Below are 24,809 nucleotides of genomic sequence, written 5' to 3'. Positions count from 1 at the left end.
AGTCATTTATAATCCTTTTTACAGTGTAGAAAAAATGAACAGCTCAGCATCCGTCTTGTAGTCCTTCTGGGCTCTAAGCTTCTCCATCTATCAATCAAATGTATTGCCAATATTTACTGGTGTTCTTTTTAGAAGGATGCTGAGACTGCAGTACACTGTGTTTACCTGCTGCTGTGCTCCATACCTGGCAACCCAGGGCATGGAAGCAGGACTGAAGGAGGGAGAGCGGCCGGATTCAGAGGATAAAATGCAGATTTTAAGAAGAACATGATGGTTGAAGCTCTTCTGTTTGAGAGATGCCAGAGTTTATAATCAGCATATATCACTTTATCAGTTACTACAGTAAATATATAACATACCAGAATTTAAAAAACCTTCTTTTATGAGTGACTTCTTTGCAGTAACACTAAAAATAAAAATTGTGGCCTGTAAAAAGATTAGTTTAAAAGTTAGAAAAGTATGAAGTTAACAAATTTCTTTAATTTATAATTTAACTGTATTATTTTGTACAGTTTAAAAATTACAAATCAAATAAAATAAAGGCACAGATCAGGTGTTAGTGCAGGTTGTGTGGTCAGGCCCTCTGGGAGAGATTACAGCCTGTAAACGTCTCTGATTGCAGCTAAAAGTCCTCCAGTTGTTGTTTTGGGTAATTTTCACTCAATTCTGCCTCAGTAAAGAATTCCAGTTCTGTGAGATTCCTGATCTGCTGCTGCATCACTCTCCTATAGTCAATCTACAGGTTTACTAACTGAGATCACAGATATTATACCTGCACTTCAGTATTTATGTAAGAGAAATCACTACTGGGGATTAAAATACAACTGACTTCATCTTCTTGTTTGTTTATGCTTTTCAAAATAATGCAAACATACATATATTTGTATTTATGTATAATGTATAGGGTGGGGTGCTATAGTGCCCTTCAAACACCATAACCCCACACCAAATCTGCAAAACCACACACTAATTCTCAGTGTCTCACTCAGTTTTCAATTTCCAAACACACATTTTGCAAAAGTCTACACACAAGTTTCTACCTAACACACAAAGATCAAACAAAGTATATGCCTATAAATAGGTCAAATATCAAGATGTCTGTTTTGAAACATGAATGAGAACGAAGAGCCGGGAGAGTTGGTAGAGGCAGAGGACGTCCATGAGGAGTTCGGGTTCGAGGAGGAGGAGTTGGACAGGGGAGGAAGAGGACGAGTTGGACAGGGAAGAGGACAAGGGCAAAGAAGGGAAGCAAGGAGAGCTGTCTCAGATGAGACTAGGGCTACATGGGTTGATCATGAGAGAGGCTGGACTGCAGGTCGATTCACGGTGGCAGCCATAATCCGAACACTGATTTGGAAAAAATAAATATTTTGGGTTTGAAAACTGTTTATGTGTTGTGAGTATTTCACCTTCTCTCTGTACTTTTGTATGGAAATAAACACAGAATCCCATGAATGAAAGAAGAGCTTTAGGTTTTGATCAACAGTGTGCACACCATGAATCCAAAATGTCATATTATGAGAAAGGTGTTGGCAGTGTGAGGTCAGTGCTTGCTTTTGAGATGTGTTGATGACATTTTGAATGTTGTGTGTCATTTTGCTGGAGATTTGAGGCATTTTGTGTGAGCGATTGTGGGTTTTGTGTGTAGAGTTTTGAAAAATAGACACAGAGCTCGGAAAATGTGTGTAAACAGCTGTAAAAAACTGTAAATAACGTAACAAAGTATTTACGCTTTATTACTTCACACCTCTGTTCGTGTGTGTGTGTGTGTGTATAGTATGTGTGTGTGTATATCGTGTGTGTGTGTATATTGTGTGTGTGTGTGTGGAAAGTGTGAGAGTGTGTGTGGGTGGTGAAGACCTCCACTCTGCGTCTGGTGGAGACGGTTACCTGGCACTGAGCGCTTCCTGCCTGCAGTAATGCGGCAGTTATGAGCAGCAGTGCAGGATCTGCGGCTGCGCTCAGATGAAAGTGCAGACGCTGAAGCTGCTGCAGTGGAAAGTGTCGAGTTCCCAGTCTGATCTACTGGTGCAGAAACTTTCACTAAACACTAAACCACAACAGTAACATCACCTCCACACTGCTCTCTCTCTCTCTCTCTCTCGCCTTCTTCTGTTCATCACCTTCATACTGCAGCTCCTCACCACACCCTCACCTCCTCCCCTCAAAAATTACAGACACTACAAAAGTTTATAAAGTGATTTTGACTAACTGTCTTTAAACACGCTGTAAAAACTATATAATATAATAATATTAATTATAATATAATATAATTTATCATTTCAATATAGTTTAGAATTTAGATTTAAACTGTAATATGTCTCTTTTAAAAAGTTGGCCTGACTATATAACCTAAGTTTGCAAAATGTTCAAACTTTACTGTAAGTTGAACCTACATTAGTGATCTATAGGTGAGCTGCCAGTCTTTGCTATCGTATCGACGGGAAAAGTACACATTGCACAGCTCAAAATATGCAAAAGGAATGCACTTGTTATCTTAATTAATGATGGGTGTGGTTCATTTTTGGCGTAACGTGAAATAATAAACCAATCAGAGTGTCTCTTTAACAGCTCATCATTCTCTTTAAGAGTAGATCAGGTGAGCTCTGTCTTTGGTGGATTGCTATTGTAACGGTGCAGCTACCTGGACGTGTTCAACAAACTCTTCTCAGCAGGATAATAACGAGCCTCGTGATGCAGCTTGTGCAGGATGGGTTCAGATAAAATGTGTATCAGATTTAGATGTAAATACATGGAAATAAATGTTGTTTTAGTGACAAATCAAATGTTTTCAGTCTATAGCAGAAATAAAGGGACTGGCATCACTGATCCAGTACTTATAAATACAGGACCAGTCAAAAGCTTGGACACACCGCTTCTCTCTTACTCAGAGTTTTTACATTGTAAATTTAATATTAAAGACTATATTAAAGCTCTGCAGGAACAAATGCAGAATTATTATTATCATTAATAATAAACCAGAACCTGTTTTCTACTTTAGAGTCTCCTGGAATAGTTTTCTCAGCATCTTGAAGGAAGGAGTTTCTGGAGGTGCTGAACAACAGCTGCTGCTTTTCCTTCACGCTGTGAAGCTCCAGCTCATCCCAATTAAATCACCTCAAATCACCTTAATCTCAGTTCATCAGCTTTAGATCAGGAGATTAATGTGGAGCTTTCTTAGTTTTCTTTTGTGTCCACATATTAATATTATCTGTGTAAATGCATATAAATGATAAAATATAAAAAAAATATATTTATTTTACTTACATATATCTGAAGATTTTTAGATTTTTATGTTTATTGATGACTGAACCAACAGAACATTTTAAAATTACATGGAATAAATAATTCTATACTGACTGGCATTGAAGTTAAATTAAAACGAGTGAATATAGAATATAAATATATAAAGGATGTTTACGACACCAATGAGTCTATGGAGGATCATCAGCGAGATACGGTATTATTTTTGTTGTGAACAAAACAGAATAACAAAATGAAAGTGCTCAGAGATGGTGGTGGAAAAAGTGGTTGAAAAAGTCACATGTTTTCCTGATCTGGTTGCTGCTAAACTGAGCTTAAAATAAACGTCAGAAACGATGCTGAGTATCAGAGGAGAACGCGTTCAAGAACAGATTCTTGCTGAATTTATTTATATTATTTAAATATTTATCACTAATAAACATTACAAATCAGTAAGTAAAGATAATTCACGTCTTTAGAGCTTCAGCAGCAGAAACGTGTTTATCTGCACAGAATAAACTGAAAATTGAAGCTTGATTCTGTAACTGTGGATTTTTGCTGCTCTGACAGCAGGTTTTTACTCAGAGCTGCAGTTTATCTGTGTTTTATCTCAGAGTTCAGCAGAATCGAATGAACATTTCATCATATTCTGGAGATAAAGATCTTTTGTCTCTCGCTGAAAACTAAACAAAAGAAGAGAAGAGTCGGCGGTGCGTCTCTGAGACTAAAAAAGAAAAGCTCTGACCACAAACGCCTGACATTTCTCACACCTTCCGGTTTTTACCAGATTCAGACAGGAAATGAGCTTCTCTCTCTCCTGCTCCTTTAATGTCAAAACAATCCTGGTGACGTTTTGAGCCGAGCTGAGGTAAGAGCCGTGCCGCCGCGCCGTGACATCACTTCCTCTGTACAGACTCACCTGCAGCTCCACCTGTACAAATACCTTACCTTACATTACATATATAAACTAATATACAACAGAAATATAATAAATACATCACAAAACATCCTCGTTCAGTCCTCACACTGTCTCCTCAAAACACTGAACACTGTAATAAAAATTAATTAATTAATAAACATTCTGATTATTTAACACTTTTTATTTATTCATCCTGAACACATAACTCTGTTCTGTTTAATATCAAAGTGAAATTAATTAAAATAAATAAGAATTTATTCAGACAAAATATGAAACTACAGTAATTGTAATTCTCAAACAAAACTGAACTATTTTTATATATGAGTTCTCTATATAAGCTCAGGTTCACACTGAGGGGAAAATTTAATTTTGATACGGTTCAAATAAGAGAGAAAGCTAAAACCAAATCAGAGATTATTTTAAAGAAATTTAGAAATTAATTTGTATTTATTGTTGTAAATGTAGTAATAATAATAAAATAAATGTAATCAGTTTTATAGTTACTGAATGATGAAGCTCCCAAACACACAGCAAATATATGAATATATTAATACAACCAGCTAATGTGCAGAATATTAAACTCTAAAACTCAAAATCATAATAAATCAAATTTATCAGAGTTTTATTAAGAAACAGGTTGTAGATAAAGGCTGGCTGATATTTTTGCTGGAATCAGACTTAAACTAATCAGCCAATCAACTGGTGCCTTTCCTAAAATGTTCTTTAGAATAAAAACTTCATACTTAAGAACATTCTTAGAAATAACAAGAATTTCCAATAAACCTTCAGAAATTCATAAAGATCATTTTCACACTCAGTTCCACCCAAAAATACTCAAATAAAAACAAACACAGAAAAGACATATTTATATATATATATATATAAAACAGTCATCACATAAATTACATGCAACAAAAATAAAATCTACAGCTGCAGTTTTAGTGTGATTATAAGACGCTGTGAAGATCATTAGTTCATTAATGTCTGTAGAGAAATATATTAATTAACACAGAACAGCTAATACAATTTATTACTGACACAATCAATAAGCAGATCAATAAATACTTACTTTTATTATAAAGTATAATATTTTAGCATGTTAAGGAATAAATAATAGAAAAAGTTTGTAAAAAGGTTTATAAATGAAGAGCTTTTTATTTTCAGCTTCTCATCATGATCACTACTGTTCACCTCAGAAACAGATATTTAATAAATACAGATTAAAATATTAAACAAATAAAACAAAATCAGAATACATTTAAACAAACAGGAGATCAGAGGATTTAACATTACAGCCACAGTTATAAAAACTGTTAAAATCTATTTATTCTAGATGTTTAGAGGATTTGAATTTTTATATGCATTTATGTAAAATAGTTTTCACTTTGTAGTGATAAATCCTACATTTATATATGTGTATTTATGTTTGTGGGTTGTACATTATATTGGTAGAGTTAATATTTTACAAAAAAACACACCTCATATAAACACTTCCATAAATTCTCCATATAATGAGCTCTACATTAAATAAATGCATGAAACAAGTGATTTACATGAGATTAAATTATCAACATAAATTCAGCTCTGGAGAAAAATGAAGAGATCACTTCAGTTTCTGAATCAGTTTCTCTGATTCTGCTATTTATAGGTTTATGTTTGAGTAAAATGAACATTGTTGTTTTATTCTATAAACTACAGACAACATTTCTCCCAAATTACAAATAAAAATATTCTCATTTAGAGCATTTATTTACAGAAAATGAGAAATGGCTGAAATAACAAAAAAGATGCAGAGCTTTCAGACCTCAAATAATGCAAAGAAAACAAGTTCATATTCATAAAGTTTTAAGAGTTCAGAAATAATCAATATTTGGTGGAATAACCCTGGTTTTTAATCACAGTTTTTTTCATGCATCTTGGCATCATGTTCTCCTCCACCAGTCTTACACACTGCTTTTGGATAACTTTATGCTGCTTTACTCCTGGTGTAAAAATTCAAGCAGTTCAGTTTGGTGGTTTGATGGTTTGTGATCATCCATCTTCCTCTTGATTATATTCCAGAGGTTTTCAATTTGGTAAAATCAGAGCAACTCATCATTTTTAGGTGCTCTCTTTTTAAGAACACAGGACAGACTATAGAAAACCAACAGAAACAAGATTTACATTTAATAAAAAATTCTTACATATAATACAAATAAACCAAAATATATATATGTGCATAATTTTAACATTGAACTTTGATCTAAAATCTAAATTTGATGGTCTTAAACAAATCTTAGTATTTAAAGTAAATCTTAGAGTTTAAAGTATTATATTATAGAAATAATATATTAAAGTTGTTTCATAAAATTTAAATTATCTTTTGCTTTTTGTGAAAAATCTTTAATAGAATGTTTTGGTCTAAAAACTCCCTGAAACTGCAGGTTTATTATAATCAGATAATTACTGTAGAGCTGTGATCTGTTCAGTGTAGTTCAATTAAACTATAATATTAATAAATACTGTATTATCTCATTTAATCAAAATACTAAACAAGAAAAGACGTGATGAGGAAAAGAGTGAACAGCAAATAATGAAGAGTGAACAATGAAAAGTGGACAGTAAATGTAGATTGTTGTATGAGAATGTGATTGGCTGTTGTGTGTTGTTGGTGAATGTGATTGGCTGTTGTGTGTTGTTGGTGAATGTGATTGGCTGTTGTGTGTTGTTGGTGAATGTGATTGGCTGTTGCTGAGGCTGTTTGAAGTGTGCTGTTTAGCTTTGATGTTACAGGATGAAAGGAAGATGCAGATATAACTGGAGGAGAGTAAATATGTGTTTGGCTGAATCTACAGAAGATTTATCACAATATATATTCACAACTTTAATAAACACTTTAATAAACAAACAAAAAAACAACAACAAAAAAATATATAATAATATATATATAATATATATATATATATATTATTTGTTTTATTATATATATATATATATATATATTAATAATAAAAACAAATAATATATAGAGTAATTACTGATATATCTGAAAAAAACCCATCATAATAGCAGATTAACCCTATATTTATTTTGTATTTGTATTACAAATTATGCCATAATGTATTGTTTTAATAATTAATTATTTTATTTGATTTATCTAATAAAAATATTTTTGTTAAAACTTATGATAAAAAAAAACAAAAAACAGCCCAGTGCTGCTAACAAATACATAAACTACACAAACTAAACAAAATACACAAAATACACAAACTAAAGAAAACTACACAAATTACACAAACCAAACTAAATCACACAAACTAAACAAAATACACAAACAAAAAAATACACAAACTAAACAAAATACAACCACTAAACAGATTACACAAAATAAAAAATACACAGAAATAATACATACACATATTCATCTTTAATTATTTAGCATGTGGGCAAAAATTACAAAGAAATGTAAAATATTAAAACCTTAATTTTAGTTTTAGTTAAAAATTGAAGCACTATTCAGCTTTAATAATTTAATAAGGAAAAAACAGGACATTAAATTTAAGATAATTAGTAAATGTAATTTTTACAGCTTTAAAGTTTCTGATTTTTATAGTTAATGTATTGTTTTTAAATGTAAATTTATTTTAGTAATTAAGTAAATTAGCATGTGCAGCTTTTTTAATGTTTATGCAGAATTTAATTTTTTTAATACAGTATTTAAAAAGTACTAAACTCTAGTGGTGATTAAAGGGAAATCCATCCAGTATGTATTAAGGTATAAGAGATTACTCTATAGTGTTTTAATATTGTAAAATTACTGAATGTTTTAATGCAATTCATATCAAAAGTAAATTTCACTTATTCAGCTACTGCATATGTTTCGTATTCAGTGTAAAACAGACTTTATAATTCCAGCATAAAAAGGAAATAATAAAGTGATGTTTATTTAAGTAACATATTACCCGTTTATAAAATTATTAAAAACATTACACTTATATTTAATAAACAAAACACTGAGTAAACATAATACAATTATTTATAATGCGTTATATATAATTATAACTATGCTGTAAAAGATGCGGAGAGGAAGTGAGTTCGGAAAAATAACTAAAAAAATACATTTAAAACAAATAAAACCTTTAAAGATTCTGAATTTAATGCGCTGATGTTTCTGCAGCTCTGAGAGTCACACAGCGCCACCCTCCGGCCAACCCGCCTCATTACAACAACACACACCTGCAGCCTTACACACATTACAGCACAGCAAACACACACACACACACACACACACAATACATACACACACAATACACACACACAATACATACACACACTATACACACACACACAATACACACAATACATACACACACAATACACACACACACACAATACACACAATACATTCACAATACATACACACACAATACACACAATACATACACACACAATACACACACACACACAATACATACACACACAATACACACACACACACTACACATACACTGAACTCTTCACGCACAATACTAAGAAAACACACATCATCTTTAAAATAATAAATACATCATCATCAAATCTCTTGTGAAGATGAGAAAAATCAGTTTATAGTTTTTTCTGTTTCTTTTCTCATCTGTTTATCATTTCTTCCCAAATTAGAAGTTCCTAAACTGCGAGCTGTGGATCTCTGCAGCTCCTCTACAGTGACCATGAGTCTCCTGAGGGGATTTAACACACAGTAAAGCTAATCCTGCACTTCACTAATCTGCCCTTTATAAACACATAAACCAAAAGAAACGTTTTTTAAATGATAAGAGTTTGAAATTTAGTGGAGCTAAAGTAACCGTACAGGAACCAATCACATTAACTTCATAACTGTCCATTACTGAACTCTTAAATCCTTAATCTTTATTCTTTACTGATTTATGTATAAACCATTAAAGAATAAATCAAAGATAAAACACAAATTTACTAAATTTACTTTATAATCAGTGTACAGCAGAGAGTCAGTGGTGATACAGTACACAAAGTACATCATTTTACAACAGTACTCAATCCTGTACGGCTGCTACAGATAAAATAGAAATATACCTTTATTTATAGCAGCACAATATATAATTTCAGCATCGTTATTGCATTGAATCGTTCCGGTTGTGCAACAGTCACATTATAATACAGGGGTTAGAACTGAATATATATTACAATATATGGTAAGCATATATTGTGAGCAAGCAAGACAATTTATTAAGATTATTTTTAAATTAAATTTTAGAACTTTATTGAAAATTAAAGGAATGTAATCAGAAGGAAGATGGATGATCACAAGCAATCAAACCAAACTTAACTGCCTAGTGCCTAACCTTTTACACAAACCAAACATGATCCCAAGACTCATGCCAAGGCTATCATTAAAAATCTGTTATTCCATCAAATATTGATTTCTGAACTTTTAAGACATTAGTGTTGTTGTTTCTAAATAAATATGAACTTGTTTTATTTGCATTATTTGAGGTCTGAAAGCTCTGCATCTTTCCCCTAATTTAAATAACAATATTTTATTTGGAATTTGGGAGAAATGTTGTCCGTAGTTTATTGAATATAACAACAATGTTCATTTTACTTAAACATTTACCCGTGATCATTTTAAAGGAATCTCTTATTGTTTCTGGAGCTGTAACCTATATATCTTACTGTAGTGAATAAAGAGGCAAAATTATTTTATTAAAGAATTAAAGGAATTTATAATAAACTCGTGGATAAAGTTCACACAACCTGCACAGTATAAATTAAATATAAAGTACAGTATAAAGTAACTTACAGATAAATATGTACACTGCTGTATAATATGTGTCAAAGTTACTTTTAACTTAATTGTAACAGTTTTTTGTTGTGTTAATCTTATCTTCTTTCAATCTTTTTTATTTTTTTTTTTTATCTTTTATTCACTGTTTTATTCACAAATGATTATTATTTTTTGGTCATGTGAATCCCCTGTATTTGTAAATGCTCGCTACACTGAAAATGAGGGTTGCCCTCAATGTATTTCTTAGTTAAATTAATGGTTGATTGATTTATTGATTATTGGTCAGTTTTCTGTCTGAAGCCCCACTGGTTATAATGTGTTTAATGTTTTGTATTAATTCGGTAAATAATGCATTAAACTCTTTCGGATGTTATATATGATGTCGCTATGGTTACAGTTCCGAGATTTTCCGCGAGACATGACTAAATCTCACCTCAACCGCGCATGCGCTGCACAAATAGCGTAAGAGGCGGGGCGGGACCAAAGCTGAAGACCCCGCCTACTTCCTTCCTCCGCCGTTATATCAGAAATCTGCCCACATAGCCGCCAGGGGGCGCCCGCGAGGGAGTGCTCAATGAATAGGGTGAATGGAGCCAAACGAATAAAACTCAAATTAAATATAATGTCCAATACTCCAGAATATTCCTTTAATTTGACCAAAAAGCAAAGAAAATTACCTGTATATTACATTTCTCTACAGTGAACAGGTTTCAGTAAAGATGCTGCATTACTGCTACTGTGAGCTGATTGGTTGGTAAGTTTAAGCTGGAAATACAGACAGAGCTTTTAAAAAAGTTTAAAAGCTTTAAAAATGTGTGCAATAAAACATGTGATGCAGTTCTGTGGTGAGGAAACGTGTTTTTCATTATAAAAATGATCAAACATTTATAAACTGTGATTTTTCTGTAATGCTCCATATGAACCCATTCATTTATACTCTGTATAGTATAAAAGTAGGTTATCTATACTTTACTGCCGTAATTATTTTACATTTTCACACAATTATCTGAACTTTCTACTTCTTACATTTTAAAAAACAGCCTCGTTACTCCTGTTTCATTTCAGCTGGTTTTCATTCCGGCTTCTCATCATTCAATAAAACTCCTATCCAGATAAATCTCTCCATCCAGATAGAGTGAATCTGATTCTGATTGGATGTAGAGAAATATAAACATATACCATTCCCACTCCCTATTGGTTTAACTGTGATCCATCACACCTGCACACAGTTTTTGAATCCAGTACTTTTACACTTTTACTTAAAGAGTAAAAAACTTGAGTTGATTCTTCAACTTCTACAGCAGTATTTGATTAAACTTTAGTATCTATACTTCTATTTACAGAGTGATGGATGGAGATGGGGATTCTCCTGGGTAGAAGGTCTGTGGCGGTGCTGCAGATGTTGTTACGCGGACAGCGTGACCTCTCCTCTCCTCCTCCTCCCTCCATCTCTCTCTCTCTGTCTCCTCCCCCCATCCTCCTCTCCTGACTGAAGACTGCAGGCCGGGCGGAGAGGCTGTATCTGCGGTAAGCTCCAGCTCCAGGTTTATGGTTGTTACCGGTTACACGGCGCTGTTAGACCGCACTGCCCGCAGCCCGGCTGCGCTCCGCGGGGTTTAGCGGGAAACCGCGGCCGCAGCGCGGGGCTGAAGCTGTCGGTGGCGGCGGGGTGATGTGCAGCCAGGCGGGTCCGCGGCCTGGTAGCGCGGTGCTGCAGCCCGGGGATGCCCGGGTTTGGGCGGTGAGACCGCGGGGAGGGATTGGGTGGGTCTCCTCCTCTGCGTTCATCCCCGCGGTCTTTCTGCTCCAGGCCGGACCCTGACCGCAGCTCAGCTACCCGGGTAGCACAGGTCTGTAATTCCGCTCCACAAAGTAAAAATCCACCCCGGGATCTTTTACTGCAGCTCACCACTGATCTACTGAACCAGAAACCTGGGTGGATTTTTACTTTGTGGAGCTGGATCACTCATCTCTAACTAGCGGCTGTGGCTAACGGAGCCCAGCGGGCAGGGAGCAGGCAGGGAGCGGGGTGATGCTGCGGATCTGCCCGCCCTCAGTAACCTTCATCACACACCGCGATATTTAGAGAAGAGACTCGGGGATGGATGAGTGTGTGTGAAGGAGAGAGAGAGAGAGAGAGAGAGAGAGAGAGTGTGTGTGTGTGTGTGTGTGTGTGTGTCTGTGTGTGTGAGTGTAAGGGGGGGGGGGGGGGGGTCTTTCTCCTTGACATTGTGAAGGCTGTACACACTGCTGTGTTGCATCAGCTCAGTTTATTCTTTCTTCTAGTGTATAGATTAGTGTATAGATTCATTTATATAATTAATATATAATACAGGTTGAGAGTATAAACCCTGCTGTAGTAAAGCTGTAGATCTGCTGCTGCTGCTGTTAAACTCGGGCTAAATCTAACCCTCCTCTCCCAGCTTCACCTTCACACTCCGGATCTGAACACAGGCCTGTGTTTAAACTGTGCTTCTCTAGTGTGTTTTTAGACTTATTTAACTCTAAAAATACTAAAAAAAAGCTCCATATTAGAGCATGTTCCCGCTAGAAGTCCCAGTGCATGTAGCGTTACCGTATTTGGATAGCATAAATCACTGTATCATGGTAAAGATATGGAAATGAGAGGTCATACTGCTTTTGGATTTTTTTAAATAATATTTGTAATTTTTATTATTATTAGTTTCCATTTTTATAGTACACTTTTTTTAGCAGTGACAGTGAGACCGGATTTTAACAAATTTATTGTAAAAAAACTAAATAATTAAAAAGTGTAGGTCAGCGCATGCGCAGTGCCTTTAGGAAGCACGTATCGATGGGTAGCACAACTCGACAGAACACCCGGCTCTCTCCTCCTGCTTTTAATAAACTACTTATTCTTAAATATTCGTATATATATGATATAATTATAAAATATAATTCTAAAAATAAAACAATTTACACACACATTTATCCCCTGAACGCAAAACATGGATTGATCCATTTCTAAATATTTTGTTTTATTTTTTATTAATTTGCTAGAAATTAAATTAGAGGAGCAGTCCATTCTCTTATTTAAATATCCATGTAGTTGAGTTTTAACTCAAAAGGAGGAGTTTGTCAGACAGGGGTTAGGCCTAGTCTTAAACTGCACAGCATTTGGATTTAATCTGAATGAAGATCCATTTACAGGAAAGCATTTTAAACATGGAGGTTTTTAAATGTTGTTTATGTGAAGCGTTAACTCCGTGCAGAATGGGAATAGATTAGCATATGCTTAACTCTTAAAGCTTAATGAAAGCGTGGTGACGTGATTAGCTCACTACTACTGGAGTACAGGTCAGGAGCTCAGGGTTGTCGGATCAGATCAGTCAGTGATGGTGCCGCATGCGGTTCTATGGGGAGGTTCTATGCTGGTGATTCAGTGATTTCTGGTCGGGTTAGCTTTTTTAAACTGGTTCTCAGGTAAGAACTGACAGCAGTGTGGTTTAGATTGTGTTGAGAGTGAGCTGTAGTTTGTTGCTCTGTTGTGAGAATGGGTCTAATTGGCTGAAAGGAGAGCAGATGGTCAGATGGTTTCTCTATGGATCCATGTTCTGATGCGCCCCAGTGACCATTTACTGTTCCCATAATCCTCCAGTTATTATAACAGCACACATTCCACAGCGCTGTCTCCTCCACTTCAGTTCACACCGGGTCGGTTCCGGTTCAGTTCTGCGGTTCCTCTCAGTAAAGTATAATTCTGTGTTCTCCTGCAGATCATGGCTGTTCCACCGACATACGTTGACCTGGGAAAGTCTGCTAAGGACGTCTTCACTAAAGGATATGGTAGGAATTGGGTTTAGATGATTGGTTGGATTGTTGGTTGAGTTGGGAGCTGATCTTCTACAACATGTTTAAACACACCTCCAAACTCCTCCTTCAGCCCTGTTTGGACAGATTATTTATTATTGTTTACCTGGGGAGGGGAGGATGGGGAGTCATGTATTTTTGCTATTTTGTAAAAGTAAATAAAAACAAATTCACACTTCACACACAAACGTATCTCAGTATAAGTGACAGAGATGGGAGTGGCTACTCGATTTACACACTGCTTTCACCTACAGAGAACATAATGATAACCATTTTATAACCCACTTATAGTTTATTTAATTTTAGTTGTATTGGTTGAGGATGATGTACCAGTGTTTTAAAATGTACTCTGCACTAACTACAGAGTGATATACGGCTCTATATAACACAAACTATAACTTTCACAACTGTCTGTTCAAATTAAATGCAATTCTACTAGGTTTAATCCTGTTTTTATTGAGTTAATGAATCAAAGCTGTGCTGTGAAGTGAACCGTGAGTTTTCTGTATTGTAACTGTAATTATAAAAAAAAAAAAATGTTAAAAGCTGTAGATCTGTGCAGTTAAATGGGTTAAAGATGGAAATGTTGTTTGTAATTAATGTATTAATGTTTATCTCTTTAAGGTTTTGGTCTGATTAAGCTGGATTTGAAAACAAAGTCAGAAAATGGATTGGTAAGAAATCATTAGTCTAATACTTAGTCTGATAGTTTATATGTCCTTATATTCTCCTTTAGAATTTGCTGATATAATTCAGAATTCAGTGATTAATCAGTGATGACAGGCTGCCCTGGAGAATAATGATGCCTACCACCACCATGTTTCACAGATGGCATAAGGCCCTGCCATAGAGTTTTTCTCATTCATGAACATTAGCATTAGCCAATGGGAGCCTTTAGTTGCTTAGACGTTCCCTTGGGTTTTTTGTGAGTGCTTCTATTATACAGGCTGTGAGCACTTAACCCATGCTGTACATCAGTTCCATCAATAAAACATGAAACTTTTTCATGGTATCTTCATGATAACGATACTCTTGGCAATATAACAAAACAATTAAATAAAAATAAAAATAAAATGTAATTTTACTGTTGCATACAATATGATATGGAACACCCTAACTGAGATATTAAACAATACACTAATTTTATCAGATTTGTAACAGGCATTTGAGTTTATGGAGTTTATGAAGCTTGTGTTTCCTGTCTGTAGGAATTTAAAAGTGCAGGATCTGCGAACACTGAGACCAGTAAGGTGTCTGGAGCTCTGGAGACCAAGTATAAATGGGCTGAACACGGACTGACCTTCACTGAGAAGTGGAACACTGACAACACCCTGGGGACGGAGATCACTCTGGAGGACCAGGTGAGAGGAGCACAGCGTTAATCTGATCATCAATAATCAATAATCAGTAGTTCTGGAGCTGAGATCATATTGTAGTATTGTATTAATTACATATTTAGAACTACATTCAGATCAACCTCCTAAAACTCAGTGCAGGAGATCCTCTGATATTCTCTTTAAAATTAAGTTTAGTACTAATTTTAAGATTTTTACTCAGTTTCGTCGAACTTCGTTGCTTATTTGCCTGTTTATGCTGATTTGCTGTTACTGAAAAACAAAAATGAAACATAATTCTGCAGATCAGCTGAGGTGAATTATTACAGTTATTATATTAATAAAGTGTAGAATTCCTATAAGATCAGAGGAAGAGTGTCTCAGTTTCTCTCAGACTGATTTATTCTCTGTGTTCAGCTCGCTAAAGGACTCAAGCTGACGTTCGATTCCTCCTTCTCTCCAAACACGGGGTACGAGACATCACACACACAAAACATCACACACACACACGGGAAACATCACACACACACAAAACATCACACACAAAACATCACACACACACACGGGAAACATCACACACACACACGGGAAACATCACACACACACACGGGAAACATCACACACACACAAAACATCACACACACGAAACATCACACACACACACAAAACATCACACACACACACGGGAAACATCACACACACGAAACATCACACACACACACGGGAAACATCACACACACAAAACATCACACACACACACGGGAAACATCACACACACGAAACATCACACACACACGGGAAACATCACACACACGAAACATCACACACACGAAACATCACACACACACACGGGAAACATCACACACACGAAACATCACACACACAAAACATATCACACACACACGGGAAACATCACACACACGAAACATCACACACACACACACAAAACATCACACACACACAAAACATCACACACACATATAACATACACGATTCATCAAACACAAAACATCACAAAGGAAACATCACACACACATTATACACAATATTTGTGGCATTTTGTTTTATTTAAACAGTAGATAAAATTTCTGTATTGAAATAACTATAGAAATAAGTTTTGTATAAAGTATAAACAGTTTCAGCAGCACACAGTGAATTCACCAGAGTAAAATAGTGTAACGTCAAGTGTTAAAATTTAACTGCATTGTTTAATTTAAACTTTTAGTTACTAACCACCTTCACACAGCCTGTTGAATTTTTCTTATTGTAATAAAAATTCTAATAATTCTAATATTTTTTATTTTAATAATTTTCTCTATTTTACTGCTTTACATTTTAGCCTGTCCACTTATCCTATTTATTCTGAATTATTTTATTTATTCTTAATTAAATCTTATATTGTTTTTTTCCTTTTGCTTATACCATTAAATTTGTATTGTTTTGTTTAATTTAGCCTAGCCTGATAAAATACATGATTTTATGTGTTGATTTATCAGATTTATATTGGGAAGAGTTCGTCTCTGGACTGAAGAGTTTCTGTGATTTCTCCACACAGGAAGAAGAGCGGGAAGATAAAGTCGGGGTATAAGCGGGAGCACATTAATCTGGGCTGTGACGTGGATTACGATATTAACGGCACCGCGGTGCACGGCGCGGTGGTGGTGGGGTACGAGGGGTGGCTCGCCGGGTACCAGATGACGTTTGAGGCGGGAAAGAACCGGGTCACTCAGAGCAACTTCGCTGTGGGATACAAAACCGACGAGTTCCAGCTCCACACCAACGTGTAAGATACCGTTCTCCTGTAGAACCAGATCTAATCTAGAACCAGCTCTAATCTAGATCCAGATCTAATCTAGAACCAGCTCTAATCTAGAACCAGATCTAATCTAGAACCAGCTCTAATCTAGAACCAGCTCTAATCTAGAACCAGCTCTAATCTAGAACCAGCTCTAATGTAGATCCAGTAATGAAGCGCGGTGAGTGAGCGGCGTACACGCTAAGCTAAAGGATAGCTGCTAGCTGTAGTGATGTGGTTAATACTGGATAAAAAAATCACCACCTGGATTTAATTAATTAAATAAGTAAGAGCCTCCCATTGGATAATAATTACAGGATGGATAATTATTTAGTTATTATTTACTAATGCAGGGAGTAGCTTCTCATCTGTTAAACACCCTGTGGAAAGACTCATCCTCTGGTCGTGGAAAAGATGTTCCTCTGTTTCAGAAGAGCCAAATTATTGGCATTCATCAATAATGAAGAGTAAATATGTAAGGATATTGTAGCTGAAACAACTAAAATCAGGTTAAAAAAGTTTTTTTTCATTATTTATGTTAATCTATTTTTTTACTAGTATTTATTTCTTGTAGTTGCAGAAAAAATAAAACAGTGATAATCTTTATAAATTACCCATGTTTTTAGTTAAACAGTGAGCAGTGCACCTAAACACAACACACAGTTAGAGAAACAACAGGAGCAATAATTAAATAATTGACAAAAATGAAGTTAGGAAAATATGATGAGACCATAATGGACACAAAATCAGCTGTTTTTATTGTCTGGTTTGTTTGGTTTGTGCAGTTTCTGTATGTTATCAGGGACAGCTGGCATTCTGTGAATTACATGTATAATTATGTAATGATATAATGATATATAACACAGTGACATTGTTCATAAAACCAGTTAGAAAACGACTTGCAGCAGCATAAACCTTATTATTAAACCCCAGCTCCTCCTCCTCCATCTCTCCTCTCATTACTGATGCTTTATTTATTACAGTTTAGTTGAAAATAAGAAAGTATTGAATCTTTAGTCAGTCATCAGTATCAGACTGACATTAATTATTAAACTTTTTATTTTGTTTATAACTGCAGCTTCTGCAGTTTTCCAGCAGTAATGAGAGGTACATTTACCAAACAGCTGCAGATAAATAACTGTTTATTTAGACTCAGTTCAGACCTAAAACTGCGTACAAAAACATTGCGTAGTCGTACTTTTTAAAATCTTTTCTCCACACTTAGAGGCGATGTATTGAAATAAAAAATGTGTTTTTTTTTCGTACTGAGAGGTTTTCAGCTCAGAATTCCACGGAATTACGAGACCCAGAACTTCTGATCAGAACCCTGATCAGCCCAGGTAACTTTAGCTGACGGGTGTAACTGATAATTACACTGACCATTTTAATAATATCTAATATCTAATAACTGACTTACTGATTAAACTGCACAGCACTGGTTTGCAGTTGTGTTCCCTCCATGCTTCCTACAGTCACTGAGTGTATATAAAAAAATCATCTTCATTTTAAAGTCATTAAGAAGCATTTCTCTTTCTCCATTCATTATAAAAAAATACACAGAATAAAGATAGAAAATGATCAGATTTAAAATATGTGATGAGATAAGTGATCTTGTAATTAATATAGTTAATAAACCTGATATGATAATGTAATAATAAGCTGTAATACTAAACGCAGGACCGTCCTGTACTCCCGCTGGGTCTGAATGGCAGGTTATTTTAATCCACTTTTATTCCCAGTCAGTGGAATTGGATTTGTCGAGGGCTTTCGGGTGGTGTAAAGTACGCTAATGTTGTTTGTCTCCTGCTGAGAGAGAGAGACAGCGTCTGACCACTCGTATCTATTTTAGAGGTATCGGGACAGTGGCAGTTTAAAAACAGATTAACAGTAGAATGTGATTTTTTTTTTAGTAAAATTTTAGATTTTGGATTAATTTCTGTTTGATCTTTAAAACCCTGTATTCTCTACAGAGATTCATTATTTTCTGTTCTTGTTTTTTTATTTTTTATTTAATAAATCTCAGGAATGATGGAACAGAATTCGGTGGATCTATCTATCAGAAAGTGAACGATAAGCTGGAGACGGCGGTGAATCTGGCCTGGACAGCCGGAAACAGCAACACCCGCTTCGGCATCGCCGCCAAGTACCAGATTGATGCCGACGCCTCGTTCTCGGTATGTTGTGTCTGTGCTGTGGGCCGTGCGCTGACCTTCACACTGTCTGGCCTTTTAATGTGTCCCAGATTAACGTCCCTCAGTGATCCTGATCCTGATCCACACTGTAGCTCAGATCTTTAACCTCCTCACTCTCCACACCTTCATCCACTTTACATCTGAAATATCTCTAAACCTTTAATATAAAACAATAAAATACAAACTGAAGAGCTCCTGTCCTCCAGCTGTCTCTGCCGGTGAAGCTCCTCCTGCTGATCTACTGATAATCTGTCTGGAGCAGAACAGCAGAACAATAGAACAACGAACAGAACAGAACAGTAGAACAGCGGAACAGTAGAACAGAACTGCAGAACAGCAGAAAAACACAGAACAGTAGAACAGAACAGCAGAGCAATAGAACAGAACAGCAGAACAGTACAGTAGAACTGTAGAACAATAGAACAGTACAGTAGAACTGTAGAACAATAGAACAGAACAGTAGAACAACAGAATACAGAAAACAGTAGATAGTAAACCGCAGCTTCTTCAAGTGTCCTTTTGGAGTCTCCAATATTCCCTTATAAATATAAATAACTAAATGTACTGATTCTTTTTTTGCTGATTTTAATATTTGATAGATATGAATAAATGTATAGTTAAGGCATTGTGTGCTAATTTTAACAATATAAAAATCTTTCCTACAGGCCAAAGTCAACAACTCCAGCCTTGTTGGTCTCGGATACACTCAGACCCTGAAGCCAGGTAACGTGTAGGAATATTATAATGTTCCCCTGTAATCTGTGCAGCCTGTAAATTTAATATATAATCAGCTTTATCTGCGTTTTTACTCCTGAGAGATTTTAGGGAAAAATTGCAGTGTTATAGTTTTGCACTTTGTGTCTATATTGTATTGTTGCACTATGGTAATTTCACTACACTGTGTTCCTGTACTCAGATATAATGATAATTGTCTTGTTTTGCTCCAGGTATCAAGCTGACCCTCTCTGCTCTGCTGGATGGGAAGAACATTAACGCTGGGGGACACAAGCTGGGTCTAGGGCTGGAGCTGGAAGCGTAGGAGTGTGAGGATCACCCAAACCCCCCTGACCTGAAACAAGGAATAAGACGAATAGATCCCCTTCCACACCCTGTGTTTCTTTAATACGGTCAAGAAGAGCTTCTTCATTTTTAAATCACTCACACTTAAACAGCCACGGTTAAAGAGGTCTGGAGTAAACGGCTGGAATTCAGTGGCTCACTTTTTCAACAATATAAAATAGTATGCAAGAAAAAGGGACATCACTGCACCTGATTGGTCTTACAGTAAACAGTGGTCATAACAGTTTGTGAAGGTTTCATTCATCAAACACATCTGATCACACTAATTTATTTATTACAGAGCTGAATGATGGAGAAAGGGATATTTTTCAGAATTACACTCGAGGTGGTAAATGGCCACCACAGTTATTAAGAGATTATTAACTCTTTTATTCCAGTCGCAGAAAACAAAGCGATGCTCTAAAACAGTTTGCTGGTGTTTGAGAACATTCCTGATCTCTACAGAAGCTGCTTCTGAGATACTGAGAGTTTCTGTAGTCCAACCTCTGTTAATGCAATGATATCGGATCCCTGATTGTGACTTGTGTACTTTTCCTTCACCTCTGCAGCATTAAGCACCAATAGTGAATACATTTAGTGTTTTTGTCTGTCTCAGTGTGGAAACTGCACATGTGTAATATGTCTCTTTTGTTACATAAAACAGAATCTTGATTTTCCAGTGTTCTTCTTTGCTGTCTGTAAGGTTTACATGCAAACTCTCGTCAGATGTCCCTGGAAATAAAGGGATGGTTAATTCATCCTATTCACTGGCCAACATTCTTATAGCAAATGTTTTTGGAACGAAAACAAACACTGTACATTTTAAATAGGGGGCGTAGTCTTCCGATTTTGCAGTAGATACAGAACACTAGCTATGTATTTAGCTGTATTGTAACTCCTTAAGTTCAATAAAAGGTGATTTAAATTGGGCCTCGGTGTGTTTACTCTTATGTGGAGGTGGGCCGTGCAACATAACAACCCAAAATAGTCCAGTAAATCAATCAAGAAAAATAGATATTTTAAGTATGGTCTAATAAAGTCAAACCCTGGATCTCATTTCCATTACATAGTATAAAAATCACCGTTATGTTTACAGTTTTCCAGGGAACACTTAAACCAGGGGTATCTGATTAGAAGTCATTAAGGTCCAGTTAAAGAAACATTTCCTCAACCTGAGGTCTGAGGGTGCTTGAGGAAATTAGACCATCAGTCCAAAAACTGCAGTTGAAGTGGAGGGGGACTGTGTAACATGACAATGACCCAAACATTTCAGTAAATCTACTCTAAGGAATGGCCAAAAAAGTTAAAGAAATGTAAAGTTCTGGAACTCTGTTATAACAGATATGTTCAATCTTTCAAAAAATGGCCAATCATTAGGCACATTTAATTCTGCGTGCTTAATCCGAGTTACAATTTATTCAAATGAGTCTGGCCTCACACTGCATCCAGCCAATCGGGGATGAATAGGCTGCGACATCACACACAGAGCACGCCCCTTTCAACCACGGCACAGAAAAGTGCAGAATATGGATTTATAGAACTATAGATTACACTGAGATTGATTAAAAATTACAAATCTTAAGTGTTATTGTCTACCTCTGTTGCTTTATGTGAATCCAAAAACGTCACGGACACGCCCACTCGGACACGCCCACCCGGAAGTGCACTCTAGTCTTCCAACAGCTGACTGCAAAGCTTCTGATTGGCTGGAAGAAACCCTGGTAAATAAATGTGGAAACTAATGTTTTTTCTTTTTTTCTCAGCAGGAATTGGCTTTTTAATGCATTTTTTGACAGAACTTACAAAAAATACCATCTTTATCTATAGATTTTATTTATATAAAGTTTTAATGGAGTTTAATTATTAAAAAAATTATTAAATATTTAATGGAATGTTTTGATTTTTTACAGGACTATTTTCTAAAATTTGTCATACATTTGTCATAAAATAACTAAATTTCTCTTTCTCTCTCTGTCACACACACGCACACACTCACACACACTGAGAGGTAGTAGAGATGGCGGTGGTGAGGAGGATGGTGGGGAGAAGCTGGTGCTCTGCTGTCGGGTTTGCGGGGTTTTTCGCGGTTCTGCAGCTGGGAGTAGTTGTGAGCGGGAATGGTGAGTATTTGTTAGTAATTGTGAGCTGTGTTTGCGGAGTGTTATGGATTAAATTCGGGTTTTAATGGTGAAATTCAGCTGCCCTGTGAGAGAGGCGACACTGTTAGCCTAGCTTAGCCTATTTTAGCTTAGCTTAATTTAGCTGTTCTGGGAGCAGAGTTTTTTTTTTTGAGAATGCGGCTGTTTTGTGTGCTATTCTGTGTGTGTTTGATATTCAGGGGTTAAAAAGCGACCTGGTGTTAATATAAGTGTTTTTAGTGTGTATTAGTGTTTTTTTTAGTGCTACGTAGAGGTGGATAACACAGGTTCAGAAAGTAAAAATCCACCCCAGGGTTTTGTACCAACTGCCTAGGCGGAGAGCCGTCCCTGCAGTTGGTACAAAACCATGGGGTGGATTTTTACTTTCTTAGGTTTAGGTAATGTTTTAATATGTTAGCTTGGTTAGCATTAGCTCACCAGCATAGCGTTAGCTTCTGGTAGCTACAGTGTGATTAGCTGCTGTAATAAACCGGTTTATCCGGTGTAAACAGTAAACAGTGCCAGCTTAACTTTAATCCAGATATTAAACACACCCAAACTACAAATAACTTACTGTGTTTTAAGAAAATTCAAGGAACTAGTTCCTGTTTAACATTCCACACCCACTGCTCACAACCTCGTAACTCCCCTTACGCCAGCGATACGAGGTTTAGCTTTAACGTTACCGGTATAAAACAGTTTAAAAATTTACTTACATTTTTCTTTAAAGCTCGTGTTACTAGCAAACCTTTCAGTTACCACACCATTACTGATAATAATATCAAACCTATAAAATCCTCTCCCAAAATTGCACACATCTGCGCACTTAAATTAGAATTTAGTCTAATTAGAATTTATTTACTGATATGCGGACATTTACGTTTTACTTCTCAGAAATTACAGGTTAAAAATAATTATAGTTAAACAAATAAGAATGGAATGAAAATCCGTGAAAATCAGTGTCTAGTAGTGTCAATGTTATGATATTTCATGGTATTTTCGAGATAAAAATACTTTTGGCAAAAACTGACAAAACACTGAATTATAAAAAATATATTTCATAAATACACTACTGCAACAAAATGAAAATTAAATTTTATTATTGCATACAATATGATAAATACAATAATTTTATATATTTACTTATTTGTAACAGAAGTTAATGATCCAGAATTATTAGTCATGATACTAATAATAATATTGCCCTCCATATATCTCCATATATCCAGGATTAAAGTAAAATAAATGATACTGGAAAGATATAATCTGTCTAGTAGATATAGGCTATAATAGAAACTGAGAACAGTGTGATTTTTTCTTTTCCTCAAAAACAGATAAAATTAAAAAAGGGGCGGGGTGGGTGATATGGCACCATATTTCAGAGTATAATATTGTTCACCATATTCAAAAATGTTGGTGATATTGTTATAGCATATGATACGATATGGCACACCCCTTATATCTAGTCAGAATTACATTAGCATATGGAGTCATAATGGCTAAATTAATCTACAAATAATATATTTTGGTTTGCACAGATTTCATAGCTAAAAAGCAGATCTCTGCTTGTGATCATCACACTCCCACCACCATGTTTAACTGTTCTAATGTTTTTATAATGAAATGTGTATTAAAACCTTGTGCCTCTTATTTGACCTATGTATAAATTTTACATTTGATCAGTTTAAAACATTTTGCTAAATGCTTGATAAGCCTTTTTTTGGTCAGCAGTATTTTGTAACTTGCTGCTCTACAGATGGATTTTTTCTGAATGTCTTTATTTTTCTGTTGAATCTGTTTTTCATTGCCAAACAGGTTCTAAGTAATTTGTAGGTTAAACCAGTCTGGCGGTAGTTATACCTGGGTGTGGCTTGTGAAATTTAAACCTGTTGTTAAATGATTTTGGTTTGTTTTAAAGCTGCTGTGTGCATGTACTTGTGTGCATGGGGAAAAATAGTTTTTTATTTGAAACTTAAAAAGTAGACAGATATTTATTTATTATTTTAGCATGTATAGGAAAGATGACTGCAGATTCCAGTTTTAGATAATTCACAGCTCTTATATTTTAAAGAATGTCAGATGAAAATGCTTTAATTCTGTGCTGATGTTAAAAGCAGTCTTGTATTCAGTATAAAAAGCTCTATTGAGCCCATCAGGAGAACTTAAGCACACAGGGAGAATCCTGTTGCTCGTGGCTGAATGCTCACCAGTGTTCACCAAAAAGCATGAATTGGTTTCTTGTGAAAACTCGTGCTGAGTGTCGGTGGAGGTTCAGGTTTGAATATCAGTAGCTGCTTTATGCCACATAATGCTGAGTGCGGGATTGGGTTCTTTCATGCAGATCTCCTGAGTATTAACACAACGTCTACTATATTTAATTGCAGGTACACTTCCTGTGACGTCGGAAAGCGCAAACGTTTCGGACCCTCAGCCAAACGACACCCCCGTGCTCCCGTCAACTCCTGACAAGAACGCGTCAACCACCGAAAACCTGCACATAGTGTCTGAAGCTAAAT

General features: G+C 35.6%; 2 protein-coding genes across 2 annotated transcripts in view; both read left to right on the top strand.

The window, feature by feature from the left end:
• Nucleotides 1–11,343: 11,343 nt before the first annotated feature.
• vdac1 (voltage-dependent anion channel 1) lies at nucleotides 11,344–21,084 on the top strand. Its single transcript, XM_007240819.4, has 9 exons — nucleotides 11,344–11,471; nucleotides 13,682–13,751; nucleotides 14,400–14,449; nucleotides 14,984–15,136; nucleotides 15,527–15,579; nucleotides 16,665–16,892; nucleotides 18,928–19,078; nucleotides 19,762–19,819; nucleotides 20,044–21,084. Exons 2-9 carry the CDS (start codon nucleotides 13,685–13,687, stop codon nucleotides 20,133–20,135), a joined length of 852 nt encoding a protein of 283 aa, XP_007240881.1. The 5' UTR covers nucleotides 11,344–11,471; nucleotides 13,682–13,684; the 3' UTR covers nucleotides 20,136–21,084.
• Nucleotides 21,085–22,125: 1,041 nt separating this feature from the next.
• The window catches only part of c17h5orf15 (chromosome 17 C5orf15 homolog), a 6,371-nt gene continuing 3,687 nt past the window's right edge, over nucleotides 22,126–24,809 (top strand). The window contains exons 1-2 of the mRNA XM_007240820.4: nucleotides 22,126–22,275; nucleotides 24,678–24,809. The exon at nucleotides 24,678–24,809 is cut by the window's right edge and continues 572 nt beyond it. Of these exons, the coding sequence (XP_007240882.3) occupies nucleotides 22,173–22,275; nucleotides 24,678–24,809 (235 nt within the window). The 5' untranslated portion in view covers nucleotides 22,126–22,172. The remainder of the gene's footprint in view (nucleotides 22,276–24,677) is intronic.

This window comes from Astyanax mexicanus, chromosome 17 (genome assembly GCF_023375975.1).
Source record: "Astyanax mexicanus isolate ESR-SI-001 chromosome 17, AstMex3_surface, whole genome shotgun sequence".
NCBI classification, from domain to species: Eukaryota; Metazoa; Chordata; class Actinopteri; order Characiformes; family Acestrorhamphidae; genus Astyanax; species Astyanax mexicanus.
This window is presented reverse-complemented; position numbering and strand designations above follow the sequence as displayed.